Source organism: Podarcis erhardii (genome assembly GCF_964252035.2).
Source record: "Podarcis erhardii genome assembly, chromosome: 2".
NCBI classification, from domain to species: domain Eukaryota; kingdom Metazoa; phylum Chordata; class Lepidosauria; order Squamata; family Lacertidae; genus Podarcis; species Podarcis erhardii.
Window position 1 is genome coordinate 50,915,198 of NC_138498.1, and position 19,776 is coordinate 50,934,973.

The 19,776-nt window shown below is 40.0% G+C and overlaps 1 protein-coding gene across 6 annotated transcripts in view; it reads right to left on the reverse strand.

The window, feature by feature from the left end:
• Positions 1 to 19,776, reverse strand: part of HTR4 (5-hydroxytryptamine receptor 4) — a 159,854-nt gene that overhangs the window by 26,060 nt on the left and 114,018 nt on the right. Inside the window, exons 7-8 of one of the 6 annotated variants that reach the window (XM_081852150.1) lie at positions 2,915 to 2,990; positions 396 to 793 (exon numbers count right to left, since the gene is read on the reverse strand). The exons of 4 other annotated variants lie outside the window; for them this stretch is intronic. In XM_081852150.1, the coding sequence (XP_081708276.1) occupies positions 2,930 to 2,990 (61 nt within the window). In that variant the 3' untranslated portion in view covers positions 396 to 793; positions 2,915 to 2,929. Of the gene's footprint in view, positions 1 to 395; positions 794 to 2,914; positions 2,991 to 19,776 lie in introns of those variants that run through there. One more of the 6 variants, XM_081852149.1, reaches the window with a different exon arrangement.

A 19,776-nucleotide genomic window follows, 5' to 3' on the forward strand; every position in this document is an offset into this window, starting at 1 on the left:
AGGAATAGTGAATTCATTTGCTACAGGAAATTCTGGGGTAGAGCCACATGATCCTCATCTTGGAAGCCCTCCCAATAACCTAGGAAAGTTACTGAGATAACATTAAAAATTGTTTCCTGTGCACACCCTGCCACCTGTTTGCACTAAAGTACATGCTGCAATATTATTTTCATATGGCCTTATAAAATGAACCTCAAGTCCCCTCATATTTTATTTTCCCTTCAGACCAGTTTGATGGAGATTTTGAACATACACAAAATAATAATAATAAATATCCAAGAAGATCAAACTAAATGATGTGTTTTGTTTATAAATAAATAACATTAGTTCCTTGCAGACTTTGATTTATCTTATCTGCAGTGAGTGGGCTTGATGAACTTTAATGAATTGCTCAGCAGAATCATAGTCAAACTAGTCCTCATAGTCATTTTTGCAACCTGTACCTGCAAAATAACCTAACATTTTGCAGACCACAACTTCCCGCTTTCCAGCCTGTCAGAGTTAATCATTTCATCACAATTGGTACCTCAGTACAGTTAATTCCCTTCTAAGATGAATCACTCATTTCTAATATTGCCTTAGCAACATGAACGCATTTTTACTTTGGAGTCTAATCAAAGCTGCGACTGAAGACTTGACAAATATGGTCTGTCCTTGTCATTGGCAAATTGCAGACTATGTTCTTGGTTGAACTCTTAGCATCCCACTAAGATGTTTCAACAGGAAAATAACAAGTAGATGAGCACAACACGTCTGGCAGGGTTATGGCAGCTACAAGGTCACAGAGTTTCAACTGAAAGAAAGAAATGCCTTCTGAAATTGGAGATAGTTTTAGTTGTTATAAACGGAACATCTTTTGACTGCTGTTCACCATCTGTTAATGCTATGTCAATGCAAAGCCCTGGGCTTAAATTCCTTGTTGTTGGCATACCTAAAATGGAATTTCACACACCTTATCTTACAGCTTTGTAGCATAATAACTCATTGGTGGCTACCTGCTAAAGAAATATTCACTCATATCATAGGCAGCCAATGCCATGCCCTCCCCCCCCCAACAGCCCTAGCCAGGATGGCCAGTGGTCAAAGATCACGTTGGGTACCTCTGGGATTTTGCTGCTTTTAACTGGCGTTCAAATCATGAGTTCAAGCCATCATCAGATAGCTTCAAAAACTATTGTTTTTGGTTTCAGGAAGAAACCATAAAGAAGACACTTGCTCACTGCCCACTTAGCTCTGCATGGATCTTTCACACAAAAAATGCATGAATTTTGCATTTTTCCGTAATTTATTTTAACATGCACTGCTCAATGGGTGTCAGGTAGCATAAATTTTTGTAGCTTATCTTTAAAGCCTCTGAAAACAGTAACATTTAAACTACAAAATGAGACATGCAGATACAGTATAGTGGCAGCTTGGGATGAAAAGAAATAATAGTGCATTTCCCTGCTTGCTTAGAGATATCTTTCCCTCTTGAGTCATTTTGGACAGTTTACTCCAGCATGAGAAAATGTTGCTTTAAAAACACCCAAGGTATTATGTGGACAAAGCTGACCCCATAATAGGAAATCTTGTATTGAGAATGTATGTTAAGTGCTTTCCATCTTCCTCCTTAATGAGTTTGTCGTTTTTCAGTAAACTTTTTATTTAAGTGCTCTTTGTCACACAGCATGGGCTGTTAAGATTTTCTTAAACATCAGGATCAAATAAAAATAGCTTTCTTCTACAAGGAGCTGGGTTGATGTTTGCCAATGAACATTTTTGCCCATGTACATGACCCTTAGTCATTTTACCAGACTTAGATTCTGTGCTCACTTGCATTATCTTGAGCTCAGAATTCCTGGACCTTCTTGTAGCCTTTTGTTATGCTTCAGTCCTTGTTTGTAAAGTCAAGACTAAGAAAGTGGGTGGGAACTCATCAGGAGGTAAGTGCAAATGGGTTCAAGGAACTCCTTGAAGCCTTGTCTAGGAGAAATATGCAAAACTGAGGACAATATCAGAGTGGTCCCATGATTTACTTCCTTCCAAAATATTTTTTTCAGTACCCTCCTTGAAATACTGAGGTTTAGGATTCTTAACAAAAAAGGGGGTGTTCATAATATAAGCAGGCAAGAATTTGGGGGGGGGGCATGTATTCCATACTCTGCATTTTTGATTTCAGAATGAAGAATACAGTACTGTATTTTTTTCTAAATATAAGGCAGATACTACTTCTGGCAGCAACATTTAAATAATATTTTGTGAGTCTTAACTACCAGATCCATTCCCTAAGACATGGGTTGACAAGCAAGATATTAAGAGAAGGATGACATTCTGTGGTGTCCTAACCATTTGTTCTGCTTTGTGATAAAATTCTTTTAAAATCTTCTTTTGCACATCTATAGATCACCATGCACAACAATATTTGATCCCTATCACTGTACTTGGCAACAATAATAGCCAGCTCAGAACACTCAGTATAAAATGTGCCACCTGTCCTTTGGGTTACAAGAAAATGGCACACTTCATAATCAACTGCAAATTCCTTGCACTGAGCCTCCCTTTCTATTAACTTTCTTAACACCCCCACTGTTTAGGGACCAGCATTCCTAAGAAAAGTGCCAGGTGAAGCAGCTACCACCACCTTTATTTCCCCATTCTAGCATTTCTCCAGAATGCCTCAGGACCCAGGCCCATGCCTGCCACTGAAGCCCCATCTCCCAATCCCTTGCCCCCCTAATAAAATTGCTGGGGACCAACAGGGGGGCTTGGAGTGGTCACTGTAGTGCCCCTTGTTTAGGGCTTCTCAGTCCTGTAACTACTGAACAAGCCATTGAACAAGGGGAAGTTCTAGGACGTCCATTAAAATGAATAAATACACACATACACACATGGACACACATGAACACAGAAACATGTAATAAAATAAAAGACTTACAGAATATGTTCAGGGTTAGACAGGAACTGGTCTATTGCAGAACAGCAGGAGGAACTTGGAGATAGTGGAACAGCCACTTTTAGTGCAGGAGGGAGGGAAGGACAGACACAGTGGGACAAGGGAAGAAAGGGAAGAAAAACACAAATTATCACCGTTACCCATCAATTAAATTCCTAATTAAACATGCCTAAGCAATGTGAAAGATGTAAGTACTGCCAGCACCACGCCAATGCATCCACCTTAGAACAGAAACATTAATAATGTTATTTAATACAATGTGCCATCTGGTTCATTACTGTTAACACCTTACGTCATTCAAATAATGCTTGTATATTTTGTCTTCTGTAGGAGCTCATGTCTGACTATCATCACCAAACTCCATATCTGATCCCTAATTTGGATTTGCTTTTGGGTGATATGGTAAGGTTATTTAAGAGATATAATAATGCTCTTTTGTAATTGTTCACATTACCTAAGTACAACAATGAATGAAATCCACACCACGCAGTTGCTTCTGGATACCTGGAACCCACCTTTAAGATAATTGATGGATATTTTTCAAATAGGATTCATGGTGTTTAGTCGATCTAGCTCAGTATGGTCTACACCAGTAGTGTAGTTCTCCAGATGCTGGCCTCTAACTGCCTGCATCCCTGACCGTGCTGCCTGGGGCTGATGGAAACTGGAATCCAAGAAGATTTCGAAGGCCGCACATTCATCCCCCAAAATCTATACAAATTGCCGTACCCCCTTCAGGGTTTCAGAAGAAAGTCTTTTTTTATAATAATATTTATTAAAGTTTCAAAAAAATTACAAAGATGAAAAAAGAAAAAGAAAACAAAAAATACAAAATACAGAAAAAGTAAAAAAGCAATTAAAAATATTTCAATCTTTCCATGTCTTGTCTTTCATTTACTTATTTCCCTGACCTCCTCACACCTCCCTCTTTTGCATTGTAGTTCAATAGTTGTTTCAGCAAGTCCTTACCCTTTTTTGCATTTATCTTGATACTTTATCGTAATATATTATAACTTTACATTTTTACATGTTAACAATCCATTTTTACGTACCCCTTAACCACATTATTGCTAAAACCACTTAGCTTCATTCCAACCTCCCTCTAACATTCCTTAATTTTGCAGTGTTTCTGTAAATAAACTTTAAGTTTCTTCCAATCTTCTTCTACCGACTCTTCTCCCTGGTCTCGGATTCTGCCAGTCATTTCCGCCAGTTCCATGTACTCCATCACCTTCATCTGCCATTCTTCTCGGGTGGGTAGATCTTGTGTCTTCCAATACTTCACGATGAGTATTCTTGCTGCTGTTGTTGCATACATCAGAAGAAAGTCTTTTCCATCCTTACTTCGAGATTCCAGCAATTGAACCTGGGACCTTTTGCATACAAACATGTGCTCCACCACTGAGCTACAGCCTCAATTCTTTTGTGTACAGGGAAAGTGTTCACATGTACAGAGACTTTCATGGGGGTGAACCAAAGCTGTTTGCTTCCTCCCCCCCTTATTTTAGTGATTGCACATGCATTCCATGCTATCTCATTACAAAGAATAGGAGAGGGACACGGTGTGTGCCCTTCATATCCCCACCCAGTCCTTTCCTTTCACTTGATCAAGTTACGCTAGCTCTAAGTAAATAAATACGAAATCAAAAATCACTTCCAATTTAAGACATGATAAGGACTCAGTCAAAAATACACTGGTAAAGCCAAAAGGAAATTCTTTTGAATTCTCATCATGTCTGGCATTTCTGCTGTTAATGGTGTTTCATTTTTTAAGCTGTTTTAATATTATTTTTGGTTTTAAATTTTATGAGGTCAGCATGCGGAGGTGAGGAAAACTGACCGACTGAGCTGCTTCAGCAAACCCCAGTGTCAAACAAATAAGCTCCAAATATAAATACTAATCTGTGATATTTTTGATAATGTTTTCAGATTAAGGAAAGCCAGCGGGTGATTTCTGAAGCAACAGAGCAGAGATACACATTATTTTGTGGTGTGCAAACTGCAGCAGACAAGAAAAGCGTTGAACTCATTTTGACAACAGACACCACATGATGGCAAGTTACAATAAACTGCCTAATATGCAGCACAGAGAAGAGAAATGCCCCCATAAATGGCACTCTATCTCCCACAATTATGGAGTCTGATGGCATAGAGATTAGACTCCGTCCCTCATTTGAAGTTAGAGGCAACTGTATTAATGTAGGAGGATAAAAGAGAAACAGAGGATGAGGTCAGAAACTTACTCATCTTGTACAGAGTCCTGTCTGCAACAGAAGACCATAAAAGATATTTAAGGCAAGGGAGATATGTGAGGAGCTACAAAGCAGATATGGGTATATTGCTCACACAATGTGTGGGCTGCTTTCTTGTTTAAAAAATACAAGATAAATCCCATAATTGCTTCTGTAGAAGTTGAGCCTTTTAAATGAGGGAAAGATGTAGCAAGAACTACCAGGATGTCCCCTTTTCACTTCTGTTTTCTCTCTTAATTCCTTCTCTGGGTGACACTCCCCTATATAAGAAGTCACTTAAATGTAGTGGTATTTAGTTGTAATAAAGTGTTGCATAGGACAGAGGTTTCACAACACTGCAAAAAATGCACCTCTGTTTTCATGTACTTGGAGGAGTGTTTTAGGCAACTCACATTTTGTCTAATGGCAGATCCAAACTGACCTATTGGAATAAAGATGGACAGATTTTATACCTGCACGGTTCACTCTACAGAAACTAACTGCTTTAACTATGCCAACCCAAGACTATGAAGCTGCCTAAAATTATCAATAGAGGTATGCAATTCAATAAGTTGCCTGTTTCACCCAAGAGACATACATAGAAGAAGAAAGAAATATAATTCCCCCCAGAAATGTTCTGCAGTCAAATATCTGGGCATATGGATAATGCAAAATCTGAGTAACTTATCAAAATATAACCACAGGAAATGATTACATAAAGTTAGAAATGAACTTCAATCATTGGGCACAACTAAATATATCGTGGTTGGGGAAGATGGTCATTTAAAAATGATATTAGCAAAAGAGGGTAGAAAGTTTTACAATCACTTTGCTGGAAAATTGAGCCTTTTCATCATGTAGTGGTGCAATAAAGTGCAAGGCAAACCCCATAGATTGGGAAAATTATAAAATCAATGTTCATAATTTAATGAAGTAACTAGTATTAGTGGAGGTTGCTATTTGGGAGTGGGTTGGTATTTTTTCTTGTTGTTATTTTATATTGCTGTTATATTTATTTAAAAACAGACCACAAATACATATATTAAAAATAGCACTTAATCAAGAATCTGCCCATATTTCTTTTCAGTAAACTCTGGGGAAGGAACCAAAAGACACTTGGTAACACTGTGTTTGTAAGCAGCTTTCGTAACAGCTTGAGAGATGAGAATGAAAATGGATGAGCCCTTTATGTGAAATTACGCAACCGTCTCATTGTAAAAGCAGCTGCTGAAAGCAATTGCTGAAAGCATTTGCCAGCTTTTTGATTGGGGGGGGGTATGTACATTGTCAAGAGCTCTGCTACGTCAGAAAAGGCTCAGAAGTAGAAAAGGTCGTAGACTGAATACAGGCATAGTCCACCAGATATTTAAAAATAGACTTTGAATGAAGCAAAACAGTTTGTGTTCTGTAGGACGGGAAAAGCAAGTTCCTGAAAATAGTTTCTTCAGGTAACCTAGTCCTATGAGATGCTGCATTGTGATAGTGCTCCATAGTATTGAATAGTAAGTTTCTTGGGGGGGGGGACCTTTAAATATTCAGAGAGACAAAGGTCATTAAGGAAGAAAACAGAGAATCAGTGTGAATCTTCTTGAACTGACTTTCCAGACATCACCAATCCCTTCAGCTCCCAATTTGTTTAACAGGATGAACTACCACATTAAATCAGGAAGACGAACCACCAAGATGCTCCCCCCAACAACATGCACTGGGCAGTTACAGAATTTGTTCTACAGGCCAGCCACAGCTCTGCAACTAGGATGCCATTTCTGACCTTTGGGATCCTGAAAAGGAAACATTTAACACCACTTTGCTCCAATTTTTTCTGCAGCTGTGGAATAACTAATGAGTCATTTTGTGTTCCCTCATCAGAAAATTATCTTGTAGCAAAGCCTTACTGAACACAGAGTCTTTGTTGCTTTCTGATTACTGTTCCTTATTGATGTTAACAATTCCAGCGAGAAAACAAAAGTTCTCAAAGTGTTGTTCTCTCTGACACCCCGCCTGCACTAAATCATACAGCAACACTAAAACTATCTCTCTCATTTTAGTCTTTCTCCCTCCCTCCCTGCCCACAGTTTCTATTCTGTGATGGAGACTTAGAGGCTTGCACCAAGAATGTCAAGAGCTACCATGGACTGCTCCTGTCAGGGATTGGTAGGCAAAATGAATACACTGTACTAATCAGACTCGATATAAATAGCAAATAAGGAAACTCTTCACTTGATCAACCTTTGGCTTGCTGCACTTCTCAAGGCAAACTGCTGACCTGAAAGAATCTGGGCTGGAGAATATACCTTCCCGTTCTGGATTGAGTAATTGCTTCCCATTGCCCAAGCTTGGATTTATCCTGAGGTTGCTGGATACAGATTTCTATTGTGTGTTCCTCAATAAATAACTAAACTACATTCACAATATAGCTGGTTGCCTGGGGCACTAGGACTAATAAAAACTGTATGCCTCTTTTGTCTTCTGCTGCCACCTATTTGTTGTTGTTGTCACCTGTCTCGAGAGACAATGGTGTGCACAGCTGCTGGAGAATCACAGTGCTTGCTGTGGCTGTGGAGACCGGAAACTCATAACTGATGCTTCCCACCAAAGTGACCTCCCTGGGGCTCACACCTGGGCAGTGCATATGGAGGTCCTTGGCTGCCTAGATAACAAGACCTGCCCCCCGCCGTCTCGGCCTCACTTGCTACTGTGGTCCAAGGGAAAGCAGACACAGAGAATCAGTTTCAGGAGCAAATGACATTTGGCACCAGCTTAGCTGCAGGACTTGCTGGAAGATGCAGCACAAGATGCAGTCCAACCGTCTTCTTGACTCCACTCTGGATTTGTGTAGGGTTTATGCCTTAACCATCTACTACAAGCTGAGATACTCATACAACTGAATGATGACATTTTAAAAAATAGCATCACCAGTGACTGCTACTATGAAATGGCCAGGTTAGTACTATGCAAATCTTCCTCTGCATAGAAATCCACGCCATTATTCCATGGCCTTTTGGCTATCACTTTTTGTGGGGAGGAGGGTCTTATCAGGGGGGTTCAGGCCAGAGAGGAAACAGTTTCTTGATCAGCTGACAGGTAGAAATCAGACAGGCTGCTGGTGCAGAGGAAACTTGGTGGCCTCCATTCGTGACAGAATGGCCAGATTTAAGAAAGGCAGCAGATTTGGGAGCTGTGAATCAGTCAGCGACCCTGGGTTGGCCCTCTAATGTTGTATGACTTCCTAGACCAGGAGTATTAAGGGCTGTGGCATGCATATCTCAGTTGGAATTACCTTTAGTTCCTCCTCTGACCATCAGGCCCTGGGTTGCGCCCAGAACTCCAGTCCAACTCACAAGGTTCTCAAGTTTAATCATGGTGGCACCTGATAATGCTGGGAAGAGCAGCTATTATACGCTTGACCTGCCTTCCTCATTCAAGAGCGACTGCCATGGAAAATCCAAGGGTATTTAAAAAGTCAAACATTACCTATCATGCTATGATAATGGTTCAATATTTGCAACCCCAACGGATTTTCCAGGTGGCATGACATCTGATGTAACTACTACACAAATAATACTTTCCTTTATCTAATTAAGCGGCTTGAACATAAGGTGAGGTTGGTTGGTGCATCTCTTCATTACACAGGAGAACAGTAGGAACAGAGGGAAAGTCTGAACAGGTTTCTAACATTCAACATGAACAAATATTGATCTTGCATGTTAGACAGAAAGGTTATCCCTTTGATGTCCGAAGCCAACCAAATTGGACAAGCAGTAGAAAGAAGCTCTGAGCACCTAAGATCAAGGTCCCCACTTTGTCTGAAACACTGTATGAAGCTCTTCACCTAACAGTGATCAATCTGTCTTTCATTCTCATTCTCCAGATTCTCATGGTACTAAACTAACATTGTACAAATTTTGTGCTAAGACCTCTGAGATACGAAGACATGAATGCCATGAATAATGGAAAACAAATATAACTGTTACTCAAATAAAAGGCCATGTGGGGGAAAGCAAGGATGGATTTTATACCAAGCAGTGGCTATGCTGGTGGCTAAAAAGCATTCAGATGCAATCAGATTAGAAATCCTGAAAACACAGATAAAGTTTTAATTTATCAGCAAAGACTTCTTGCTAATTGAAAAATTCGATTCAAGGTAGCAGACATTGAATAAGGGTTATTACCATTATTGCCAGTCTAGGAGAATGCAAATGTGATACCTGATAAGGAGGCAATGTTTCTGCTGACAGAAGTGCTTCATGCTTCATCTCATACCATCATAGCTATTCTTACACTTCAGTGATTGGAAGAACATTCTGTTACGCTCTTAAAGAAAATTCATGAACACTAAGACTATAAAAAGCTATCAGTCATGATAGCTACATAATACATCCAGAATCAGAGCCAGGTACACCAGTGAGAGAGGGCTTTTGCTCCTATGACCTGCTTGCGGGATTTCCAGAGTTATCCAGTTGGCCACAGTGAGATGATGATGGCCACAGTGAGATGATGATGGTGGCCTGAGGCAGCAGGGCTTCCTTAGGAAAGGAAAAAGAAGATGACAGAAGAATCACAACCCACCCTGAAGGATTTTGTGAACTGGGAAAGCAAAATAGAGATGACTAGTAACTGTCAAATATGGATGCAGGCAAGCCACTGGGAGCAAGCATAGCTGCCTGCATCTCATCTGTGAGAGAAGCATTAATGGAACACCTGGGAAATTGTTGCCAATGGGCTTCAGCGACCCATAAGGACATTATATTCCTATTATATGCCAATGCTCCCAAACTGCACAATGCAAAAATTAATTCATTATGCAAGCTGGTTGGGCAAAGCATATTGAAATAGGAAACAGTCATGCATATGAAACAGCACAGATATTTAATTTGCTGAAACAATATTTAATTTAAGTTACTTAGCATGCATACTCAAGTCAGAAATACAATGTCACAGGACTGACAATTACACTGAAACCAAATTGTGGACATCCGGTGCAACCTTAAGCAGCAAGGTCATTGTTTTTCATTATCCTTCAAAACAATGACTCTGTTTTGGAAGACCTAAAGAGATATGCTATGGCTGTGATACATTGCGAGAGACGGAAGACATAGATCCACCTTTACTCCTCACACTAGCCCTTGGTGTGGCATACCCAGAGTCCTATTACTGTAGGTAGGGTGGCAACTGGGAAACAGTGGCCTGCAAGCGCTCCAGTTGGAGAACAGCCTTTACCAAAGGTGTCATGGGCTTTGAAGACACTCAAACTCAGGACGCAAGGGGGTCCAGAATTGGTCTCCAGAGTCACTTATGGACTCATTATTAAAACCGTTGTCTATGGAAGACAATCTTACTCGGCTACGAGTGATCGCCAAAGAAGAAGAAGGTAGGGTGGCACAGGGGAAATATGACCAGGATCTCTCTATGCATGGTGGTAGTGGATTTCAAAGGTACAGGGCAGAGCTTGCAGCTGTGCCTTGGCAATCCAATTTATACTTGCTATTTTCCCAACTAAAACAACAGTGGCATCTGTCAAAATTGTAGAGGCAGGTTATTAATTGAGTTGCACACTTTTTTTCTTCTCTCAGTTTTTAAAAACAATATATTACTAATAAGCAACCCACGATAAATATGAAAACAAAATATTAAGCACCAAACATTAAATTGTCAAGCTATGGTGGGGGTGAGGGTCTTGAATTGTTGGCATCTGAATTTCAGCACTTCAGCCTCCAGCTGGAGAACCACAAGAACAGCCTTACTCTAAAGATATGTATCTTTTCTGTTTCCAAGCAAACTCTGCCTCCAGTTTGGTCAGCTCTATATAAAAGAGCCCACAATACACCTGGGAGAAATTGTCATGCCAAAGGCAGTTCCTAAAATGCAGATTGGTTCACAGTCTCTGATACTGACTTGACTCTTAAGTTCAGCTCATACCTGCACTACTGCTTGCTAAATCTACCAAGGGAAGATCCACAGCACACATTTAAAGTTACATGACTTCTCCCAAAGAATCATGGCAGCTGTAATTTCCTCATAACAGAGCTATAATACCCAGCACTCTTAGCAAACTAAGTTCCAGGATTCTTTGCATGTGTGAATAATTATGTTACGGATCTGTGCTAAGCCTTGGCTTCTGGTTTGTTGTAGTTTGCCCCACAGACCATTCCAACATTCTCTTTCTTAGGCTTCCAGGCTATACCTGGCTCAGACACCGACAGCTCTTTCATGCTGCTTATATCCCAGCATGGCAATAACAATTTAAAATAAAGTTGAATGCATCAGCATGCCAGTGGCTTCCAGGCTCAAGGTGTCCTGGATGTAAATATATTCATCTCCAGAGTCAACACCACACACAAGGATGGCTTTATCTCAAATCTTATAACAAAAGGTTTCAGCATTCAATGTTATCTCTCTCTTCCAGTGTAGACTCCTATTAGAATACATTTTACTTACTGTTGGTATTTTGAAGCTCTAACTCCCATTTGCTACCCATCCTTCTACATTCTCCCATTGTAGAAGATAAACATCTTGATTTTATTCAGTACAACTATAAGAGGTTCTCTTCTTTGCAGGATTTATAACTCTTGCTACTGAAACTTTCAAAGCTGGGTAACTGCAGCCCTATTCAGAACACTGTGCAAGACTGAACGTTAGTGCCCTGCAGCCATAGGTTGGGATGCTCACAGGAGCCTGATTATCCACACTGTCAGAGCATCCAAATGCATAGGAACTGTCAGATACAGATGGGTCTATTTTGTAAATGGTACACATTGAGGATATTACTCCAGGCACTAAAAGGAATGTAGACTGCTAAATGCAACAGAAAGAAGCTTTGTTAAGAAGTGTGGATTCATTCATCATGCCAGAGCATATTATGATTGCAGCTACAACACGTACTAATACAGTGGTCCTTCGAGTTACATACACTTCAGGTTACATACGCCTCAGGTTACAGACTCCTCTAACCCAGAAATAGTACCTTGGGTTAAGAACTTTGCTTCAGGATGAGAACAGAAATCGTGCAGCAGCGGCGCGGCAGCAGCGGGAGGCCCCATTAGCTAAAGTGTTGTTTCAGGTTAAGAACAGTTTCAGGTTAAGAATGGACCTCCAGAACGAATTAAGTACTTAACCCAAGGTACCACTGTACACAGCTAGAATACATCTGGTTGGCCACTGTGAGAACAGGATGCTGGACCACTGGCCTATGTGGAAATCTTAAGATATTGTCAGGTCCTACTTCCTGCTGGTCACTTGTTCTTCCTGCAATATTCACATGAAGCAGGGTCGGCATCAGCACCTGCCACAAGGCTCCCCAGCACTTATTCCTGTCCTGTCAGTTAAGAGCTACCATGTCAAAATCCCTGCAATATCTCCGAGCGCCCAACACAGTGCTGCTCCAGTGCATTTCAAAACATTTGATTTTCCCCCAAATTCATTTGCAATTGGATTTGATTTTCCCCCAAATTCATTTGCAATTGGATGGGCATAAAGGGCATCGTCAAACCTGGAATCAGCCCTGTACACAAGAGCAATTTCATGATTGCGCCTCTAAGGAAATCATTCCAAAACATTCCCCACATACTCAAAAGTTACATGGAAAAAGCTAACAGAGAGATTGGTGAGTATATCACACCTACTCAGCAAATGCAATTATCACAGTAGCTTCATATAAGAAGATTTAGTAAGGATCATTAATATGTTAATAGACATTCCAAATACTGGAAGGATCAAAGGTGTTAAGATTAAAACATATCTCAAGGTGATAAACCCTACACATAATACTTCATTGTTAAACCATTTCTAAAAACAACTTTAACACAATTATCACAAGGACAGCAAGATGCCATAGCCATGGATAATGGGGCAGGGAATACCACAATTAAATTCGCTAAACTTCCAGACAGAGCCAAAGTACTTGTACTCTTGTGATTATTTTTTGCCTCAGTAATTGCAACAGTCTTTTATACTCAACAAATAATTAAAGACAAACTGGATGTATTTTAGACATTGAAGGTATTCAGCTTTAGTGCAATTAAACAACTCAGTCAATTTTTCCTGCTTTGATTCTGCACCTAGACACTGATTCCTGCAGACGCTACTGGCCTTTGCCCTGTAATGGCAGGACTTAAAACAGCAGCACATACCATTTGGGTTAATGATCTGTCATCAATGTGATGTGGCTTGATGGTGCTTACATAATGAGAATTCAGGCTTCATGTCTCCTATCGATCCAGCAGCCACAATAGCATGCTTGACTGTTGTATCTGTAACATTCATGCTGGATTAGATATCCAAGATGCCTGATCTTTAAATGTAAAGCAGAAGGGTTTGGAAGACTAACACAATGCTTGACAGTGAGGGCATTTCTGAAAATACTAAGAAAGAGGGCCAGATATTAAAAACAACAGCAAACATGAAAGGGAAAGAGACAGAGATCATTGCTAAGGCAGTCAGACAGGTTTTCCACTAGCCTTTTATGTCCTGCTGTGTGCTTTCTCATCTGCCTCTATTTACATTTTCCCCCTCCTAGTGGTTGGGGGGAACCACTCAGGGTTCACTTCCCTGACAAGGACACCTGCTGCTTGAGAAACCTCAGGATGGTGGGTAGGAGCAATGATGATAAAATTACCTCTACAGCAGGCAGTTCACATATATTTCAGCAAGAGAGGGGTGACATATTAGATGTTTATACCTTTAGAGCTGCCTGGACTTTAAGCTTTACAGCTTTTGAAAATGCACAAACACTCTTTGTAGGAGTGTTGATAACGCTCTTAAGGCGTCTCTGTATTCTAACTGTTAATCTGTCAAAGGCAAAGCAATAGTGAACTATTGTAAATGGATTGCCACACCGAAACAAATAAATGGTCAGTTCAAGCTCATTGAGTAATGTTTTTCTGTCAATGTTCCATTCCAAAGATATTCTGGACTAGGTCTTAAATACCAGAAATGGTATAGCTGTTTCTCAACTTCAGACAGCAGTTGGTTGCTCACACCACTGAACATTCTTCCAGACCAGCACATAGCTGACTACCTTGCAAGGACAGGAGTTCTAGCCTGATATTTCTAGCACACTTTATACATGCATGGGTGTTTATTTTTAATGGAAGAAAATCCATTCATGTGAGCCCTAACCAGGAGTCTGGAGTGGCCACAAACCCAAACCATGTTTCCTTCACCATAAACTACAGGTTGCCATCTCTCCCCTTCATGTACCAATGTACATATCTTACAAATAATGACACTTTATGCATCCAGGCATGGTTCCACAAAAGCTTAGTGTATCACAGTATTTTGAGTTTCTATTCTTTTTAAAAAAATCATCAATCAACTTTGCAATTTTTTTAAAAAGGTCCTTTAAAATTTCACCAGGATTTAGTACATATTTCCTCCAATATATACATTTTTGCAGTTTTCACAATACTATGCATTTCTGTATGTTATTTTCACTAACATATGCATTTACATACATACTTTCCCCTAATATACACATGTTTTGGTTGGGGAATTGCATCATAAAATTTGGAATGTGAATTTCAAAAAGATAACTTCATTTTGGCTCAGAAATGGAGGATTTCTCCTGGCCCTAGGTATCGTCTATGACTGGTTGGAGTTGCAGACAGCTGTGAAGCCAAGGCACAAAATACAGCAAGATGCCCAGCACCCTGGAGATGCCAACCAATACTGGCAAAACACCTTGTCAAAACAATAGCAAAAGTGCAAGACAGCTCATTAAAGAAATTCCAGCTTTCTTTTCATTTCTTATGATGTCTTGTTTAATTATCTCTGAAGTTCAGTTCTGGGATTTTAAAATGCATTTTCAAAGTAGAAGTTAATGAAGGTTAAATTCTAAGTAAGTGGGCCTTTATACCGATTCATTTTGAAATTAAGATGGATAATTAAGAAAGCAGGTAGCTTGTGGTGCTGCGAAAAGTGAATTCTTCCTTCCCTTTATCATAACAGCATTTGCTGAGAGATATCTGTACAATATGTTTCCATTAATCTGTAGATACTACCCATACTGCTTTTAGCCTCTTTCATCACCTGCCTCCACCTCAGCCTCTCTTCTGAAGTTTTTGCTTTTTCAGCAAAAGGGCCATGAAATTACTTTCAGTTCCCACAGTGGAAAGTCAACATGGAAGCTGAATTTTGGTTGAAGCAAAGGCATTTCTTCTGCCTTGAATGGGACAATCAGCACTCAGCATGCAAGTTTGTCTGCCCATGGCAGCATTTGCCCTGATGAAAATAGTTTGTTGCATGCTGCTAACCAAATATTGGGTTCAGATTGCCATGCATCTCTCCCCAGGGGAAAGATTATTCCTTCATGTGTATTTCCTGTGTTCAGTGTGCTGCCATTGCCCAATATTTTATGTCAGTATTGACTACAAGAAAAATTTAAACACATATTTGTGAACATGAGCGTCACATAAGAACAAATAAATCACAGGCTGTATTAGTAAAATTCCTTTCTTGCATGTAAGCATGACAAGGAATCCCCACAATTTTGCTGTGTAGAATGAGTACAAACCTCAGGGGAAGAATTGTATAAACAGCTAAAAATTAGAGAAGTATTTTGGAAACATAAGTTAGGTACTTTGTTACCAAATAGTTGCAATGAAAATATGGACTGGAAAAGGACAACACATACTGTTTCATGTATTGATTTACTTAATACATATTCTAGGCTATTGCTTGTGAGTTTTTGGCTGTGTAAAAAATATTAGGATGGCATGCATTGTATGTATATATTTGCTGTGTACTGGAGTTTTAGCTTAAATCCACACACAACATATCTGTGGCACAAAGATTAATGTTTTTATGTCTAGCTTCTTCTCCTGTTAAGGTACAAATCAGGGTCAAACTGTGAGCATTCCCCCCTGCCAGCAATTAATTCCAGTTATCTGTAGCTGAACAAAAGAGGGTTTCTTTCAATGCCAGTTTTACCTTTTTTTTTCTTATTCTGCAGTAAATTTAAGACACTGACTTCACTAAAGACCAGGACCCACTTCTGTCAACAGTGAAAGAACATGTTTTCCACAGTCCTGGGCGGAGAACTCAGAAATATGAAAATACCAAAGGCTTTCCTCCAACCTCTAGTACTATCTATAAACCAAATGACTATTATATGTAAGGCAGAGTCACTGCGGACCTACTTGCAGTGACCCCTCCCCCAGGAAGCAAGGCCTAACCCATGAAGGTGAACAAACTGAACATGACTTGCCACTCCAGGGGGACAGGCTTGCCTTGGACTTTATTGAGTGGGAATGGACCTCCTGATTATCAAGAGTGATGTGTGTAAGTTCCTCATCAATGGCCCCTGGGCAGGTTATTTGGAGTCAACATCCACCATACCCCTGGCAGTACACCTGAGACCCCCACCATCTCCACCATAGCCTACTACCCAAGGACCCTAGCCGGTTCCACATCTGGCTGAGTTGGCTTAACAACCAACATCGTATGTATTTTACACATTTTAATGAACTGAATATAACATGGGGGCGTGCAGAGTGTGTATACGTGCATAGCTTTTTTATTAGTTGCTATATGGGGAGAGCCAGTTGGCTGCTCGATGCTCCCTCACTCACCCACCTACTGTGGCTTTGCCGGCCAGGTGAAGAGGCCTCCTGTACCCAGCTTTGGGAAGAAGGCAGCAGGGCTCCAAGATCCTGTCAGCAGTGCTCCTCCTTCCCTAAGCTGGGCAAATACTTCCCGAGCTTGGGGGGAAAGGTGTGATGCTCTAACGGGGTCCAAGAGCCCCCCTTCCTCGCAAAAAGGTGGTGGTACCGTTGGGTACTTCCAGGAAAAAACGCACTGACTCTACCACTTAAAGGATGTGATTTAAAGCCCACGATTTTCATAATGTGGTACTGTTTGGGTGATGATACTAATTAAGAATTAAAAATATGAGTTATGTATGTGCTTTGATATGTAAACAAACAAACCTTTATTAACTGGTCCACCAAATGGTCTACAAAAAAAGAAATTTGCGAGCTACCAGCCTAGAGTTTGTTTTTTTACTTAGGTGGAGAGCAAAATCCAACAGGACTAATATAGCTACAGGCTACTCAGGATTCTTTTAAGAACGACATTCTGTTAAATGTAATGAAGTCTTCCCCATCAAAGTATCAATTTAAAAGCTCTTCAGAGAGAGGGAGAGTAATAAAAAGCATACACAAAAAAGCAACACACAATGATATTTGCAGGCAAGGATATGAAGAAGAGTTGAGAAAAAAGGTTCTACAATAAATGTAGCAAATGAATGCAAATGCCGCTGCTTTGACAAATATATGAATGTTACATCTAAGCAAAATACATAAATTTAATTAAGAACTTGAAACTTCTAATGTTTTCAATCCTCTAAAGAAACTCTTCTATGTCCAAACTGAGGAAATTAGGCAAGCTGTTTTCTATTATACAGAGATGTTCACCATTAGGATATACGAAAGGAAACATACCCATGACCTTTGATTCCTCGCAAAGATGGAAGCCAGTTGCATCATTTTCCTGTCACTCCTAAACTGTATGCATTATAGTTTGATGAAAACTGAAGCTTGTAACTTAAGGCATTGGAAGCTAGAGATAACTCCCTTCTCTATGCTGGGATGCATGTATGTAGACCACCACACCCACTCTGGCAACACTAATAAGTCATTACAGCCCTGTGGAAAGCAGGATTCAAATGTTATGCTTTTTGTTGTTTTTTTTACTATTTTACTATTTACTATTTTACTTTTCTATTATGAACTATCAAAAGTGCATTAATAAATCCATAGACATCTGCAACTGAAACAATCCCAAAGTAGTTAAGAACAAATAGATCACAAAAAGTAGCAGCTAAATTACAGATCGCTCCAGTCATAAGTGAAAACAAAATGAAAATTTATTAATATCAAGCCTGAATGTTGGTTCCTTGCAAAGCCAACTGGGGAGGAAATTCCAGAAATGTGGAACCATCACTGAAAAAGTATTATCTGTGGTCTTCAACCACCACGAAGAATAGCATCTAAAGGAGAGCTTCCAAACTCACATTTTAGAGGCCAAGGCAAGTTCATACGGGAGGTGGTGGTGGTGATTTGCTTAGTATATCACTGCACAGAATCTGTGTACCTGTGTACATGGTGTGATGTTTCAACTAGCCTTCACTTTTATTTCTGAGATACCACAACATTGTGCACTAAATAGCTCTGCATGAGAGGAAGAACTTCCCTCATTAAAAATGCTTCATTGAAAATGTTGGCATTGGCTTTTTGGCATAAACAGTGTAGCATTGTTACAGAAACTGTTTTCGGCTGTTTTATCTGCTATATAATTAATTGCTTACTCCCAGATTTGTTTGTGAAGGAGAACAACAGAAAGGCTTACACAACAAGTGCAGGTCCCAAGTCCATTGTACCCAGTCTCTTTACTCAGAAAGGAAGTAGCTGTATGTCCCATGGTTATCCACTGGGCTCTGTCCAGGTTTAATAATGATGATGATGATGATGATGATGATGATGATGATAATAATAATAATAATAATAATAATAATAATAATAATAATAATTTATTATTTGTACCCTGCCCATCCGGCTGGGTTTCCCCAGCCACTCTGGGCGGCTTCCACAAAGACCAAAAATACACTAAGATGTCACACATTAAAAACTTCCCTGAACAAGCAGGTTTAGTTTGTTCACCTCAACAATCCACCCAGCAGCTGCCCTTTCTAGCTATGTAAACCAAGAACACACTTCCACTATCACTGGCATTCTGGGAGACACATAAGTTAAGCAAGATGCAGGCTGCAAACAACAGAGTAACATCATTTGAGAAATATATCTACCTTCCTTAATAGCTACAAACACATTGAAAGTTTGTGATAAATGACTAGTGTGGCAGCTTTGAGGGTCAGCAAATTGGAAATCCAAGGAAATGGAAAATGAAAGAGCCGCCTTTGAAATACTGTCCAGTACTAGAAAAGACAATTTAGGGTGAGTGCAAGGTATCCTTAGCTGAACTGATAAGCTCCCTTCCTCCTGTATAGTGCTCAATTATTTTTTGATGGTTAGGAAAAATTTTCCTGAAAATATAATGAATGATTTTATTCTGTCTCTGGAGACTTTCTTCTCCAGGGCTCAGCTTAATGTGGGGGGTGGGGGGAGAAATGTAAAAACTGGAGAGAAGATTAAAGGAAAGCCATATGAAGAGAACAAGGTATTTCTGGTGAACTGTAGTCCTTGGAAGAAGCTAGTCAATTACATCAGAGAGCAACAGGAGGACATATTTTAGAGCTGATTGCCCATGTCATCAAATGACATCAGTAATAGATGTATAAAATCGCAACAAAAAAATTATAAGGATATCAATATACATCTCAGACTCACGTTTTTACTTCGTCTGATTTGATGATGAAAACTGTATTGGTGAGAATTTACAAAGTGAAAACAAGAAATGCTTGTCTGTTGCACACTGTTTTTTCTCTTAAAAAGGTAAAGGTAAAGGTACCCCTGCCCGTACGGGCCAGTCGTGTCCGACTCTAGGGTTGCGCGCACATCTCGCTTAAGAGGCCGGGAGCCAGCGCTGTCCGAAGACACTTCCGGGTCACGTGGCCAGCGTGACGAAGCTGCAACTGGCGAGCCAGCACCAGCGCAGCAC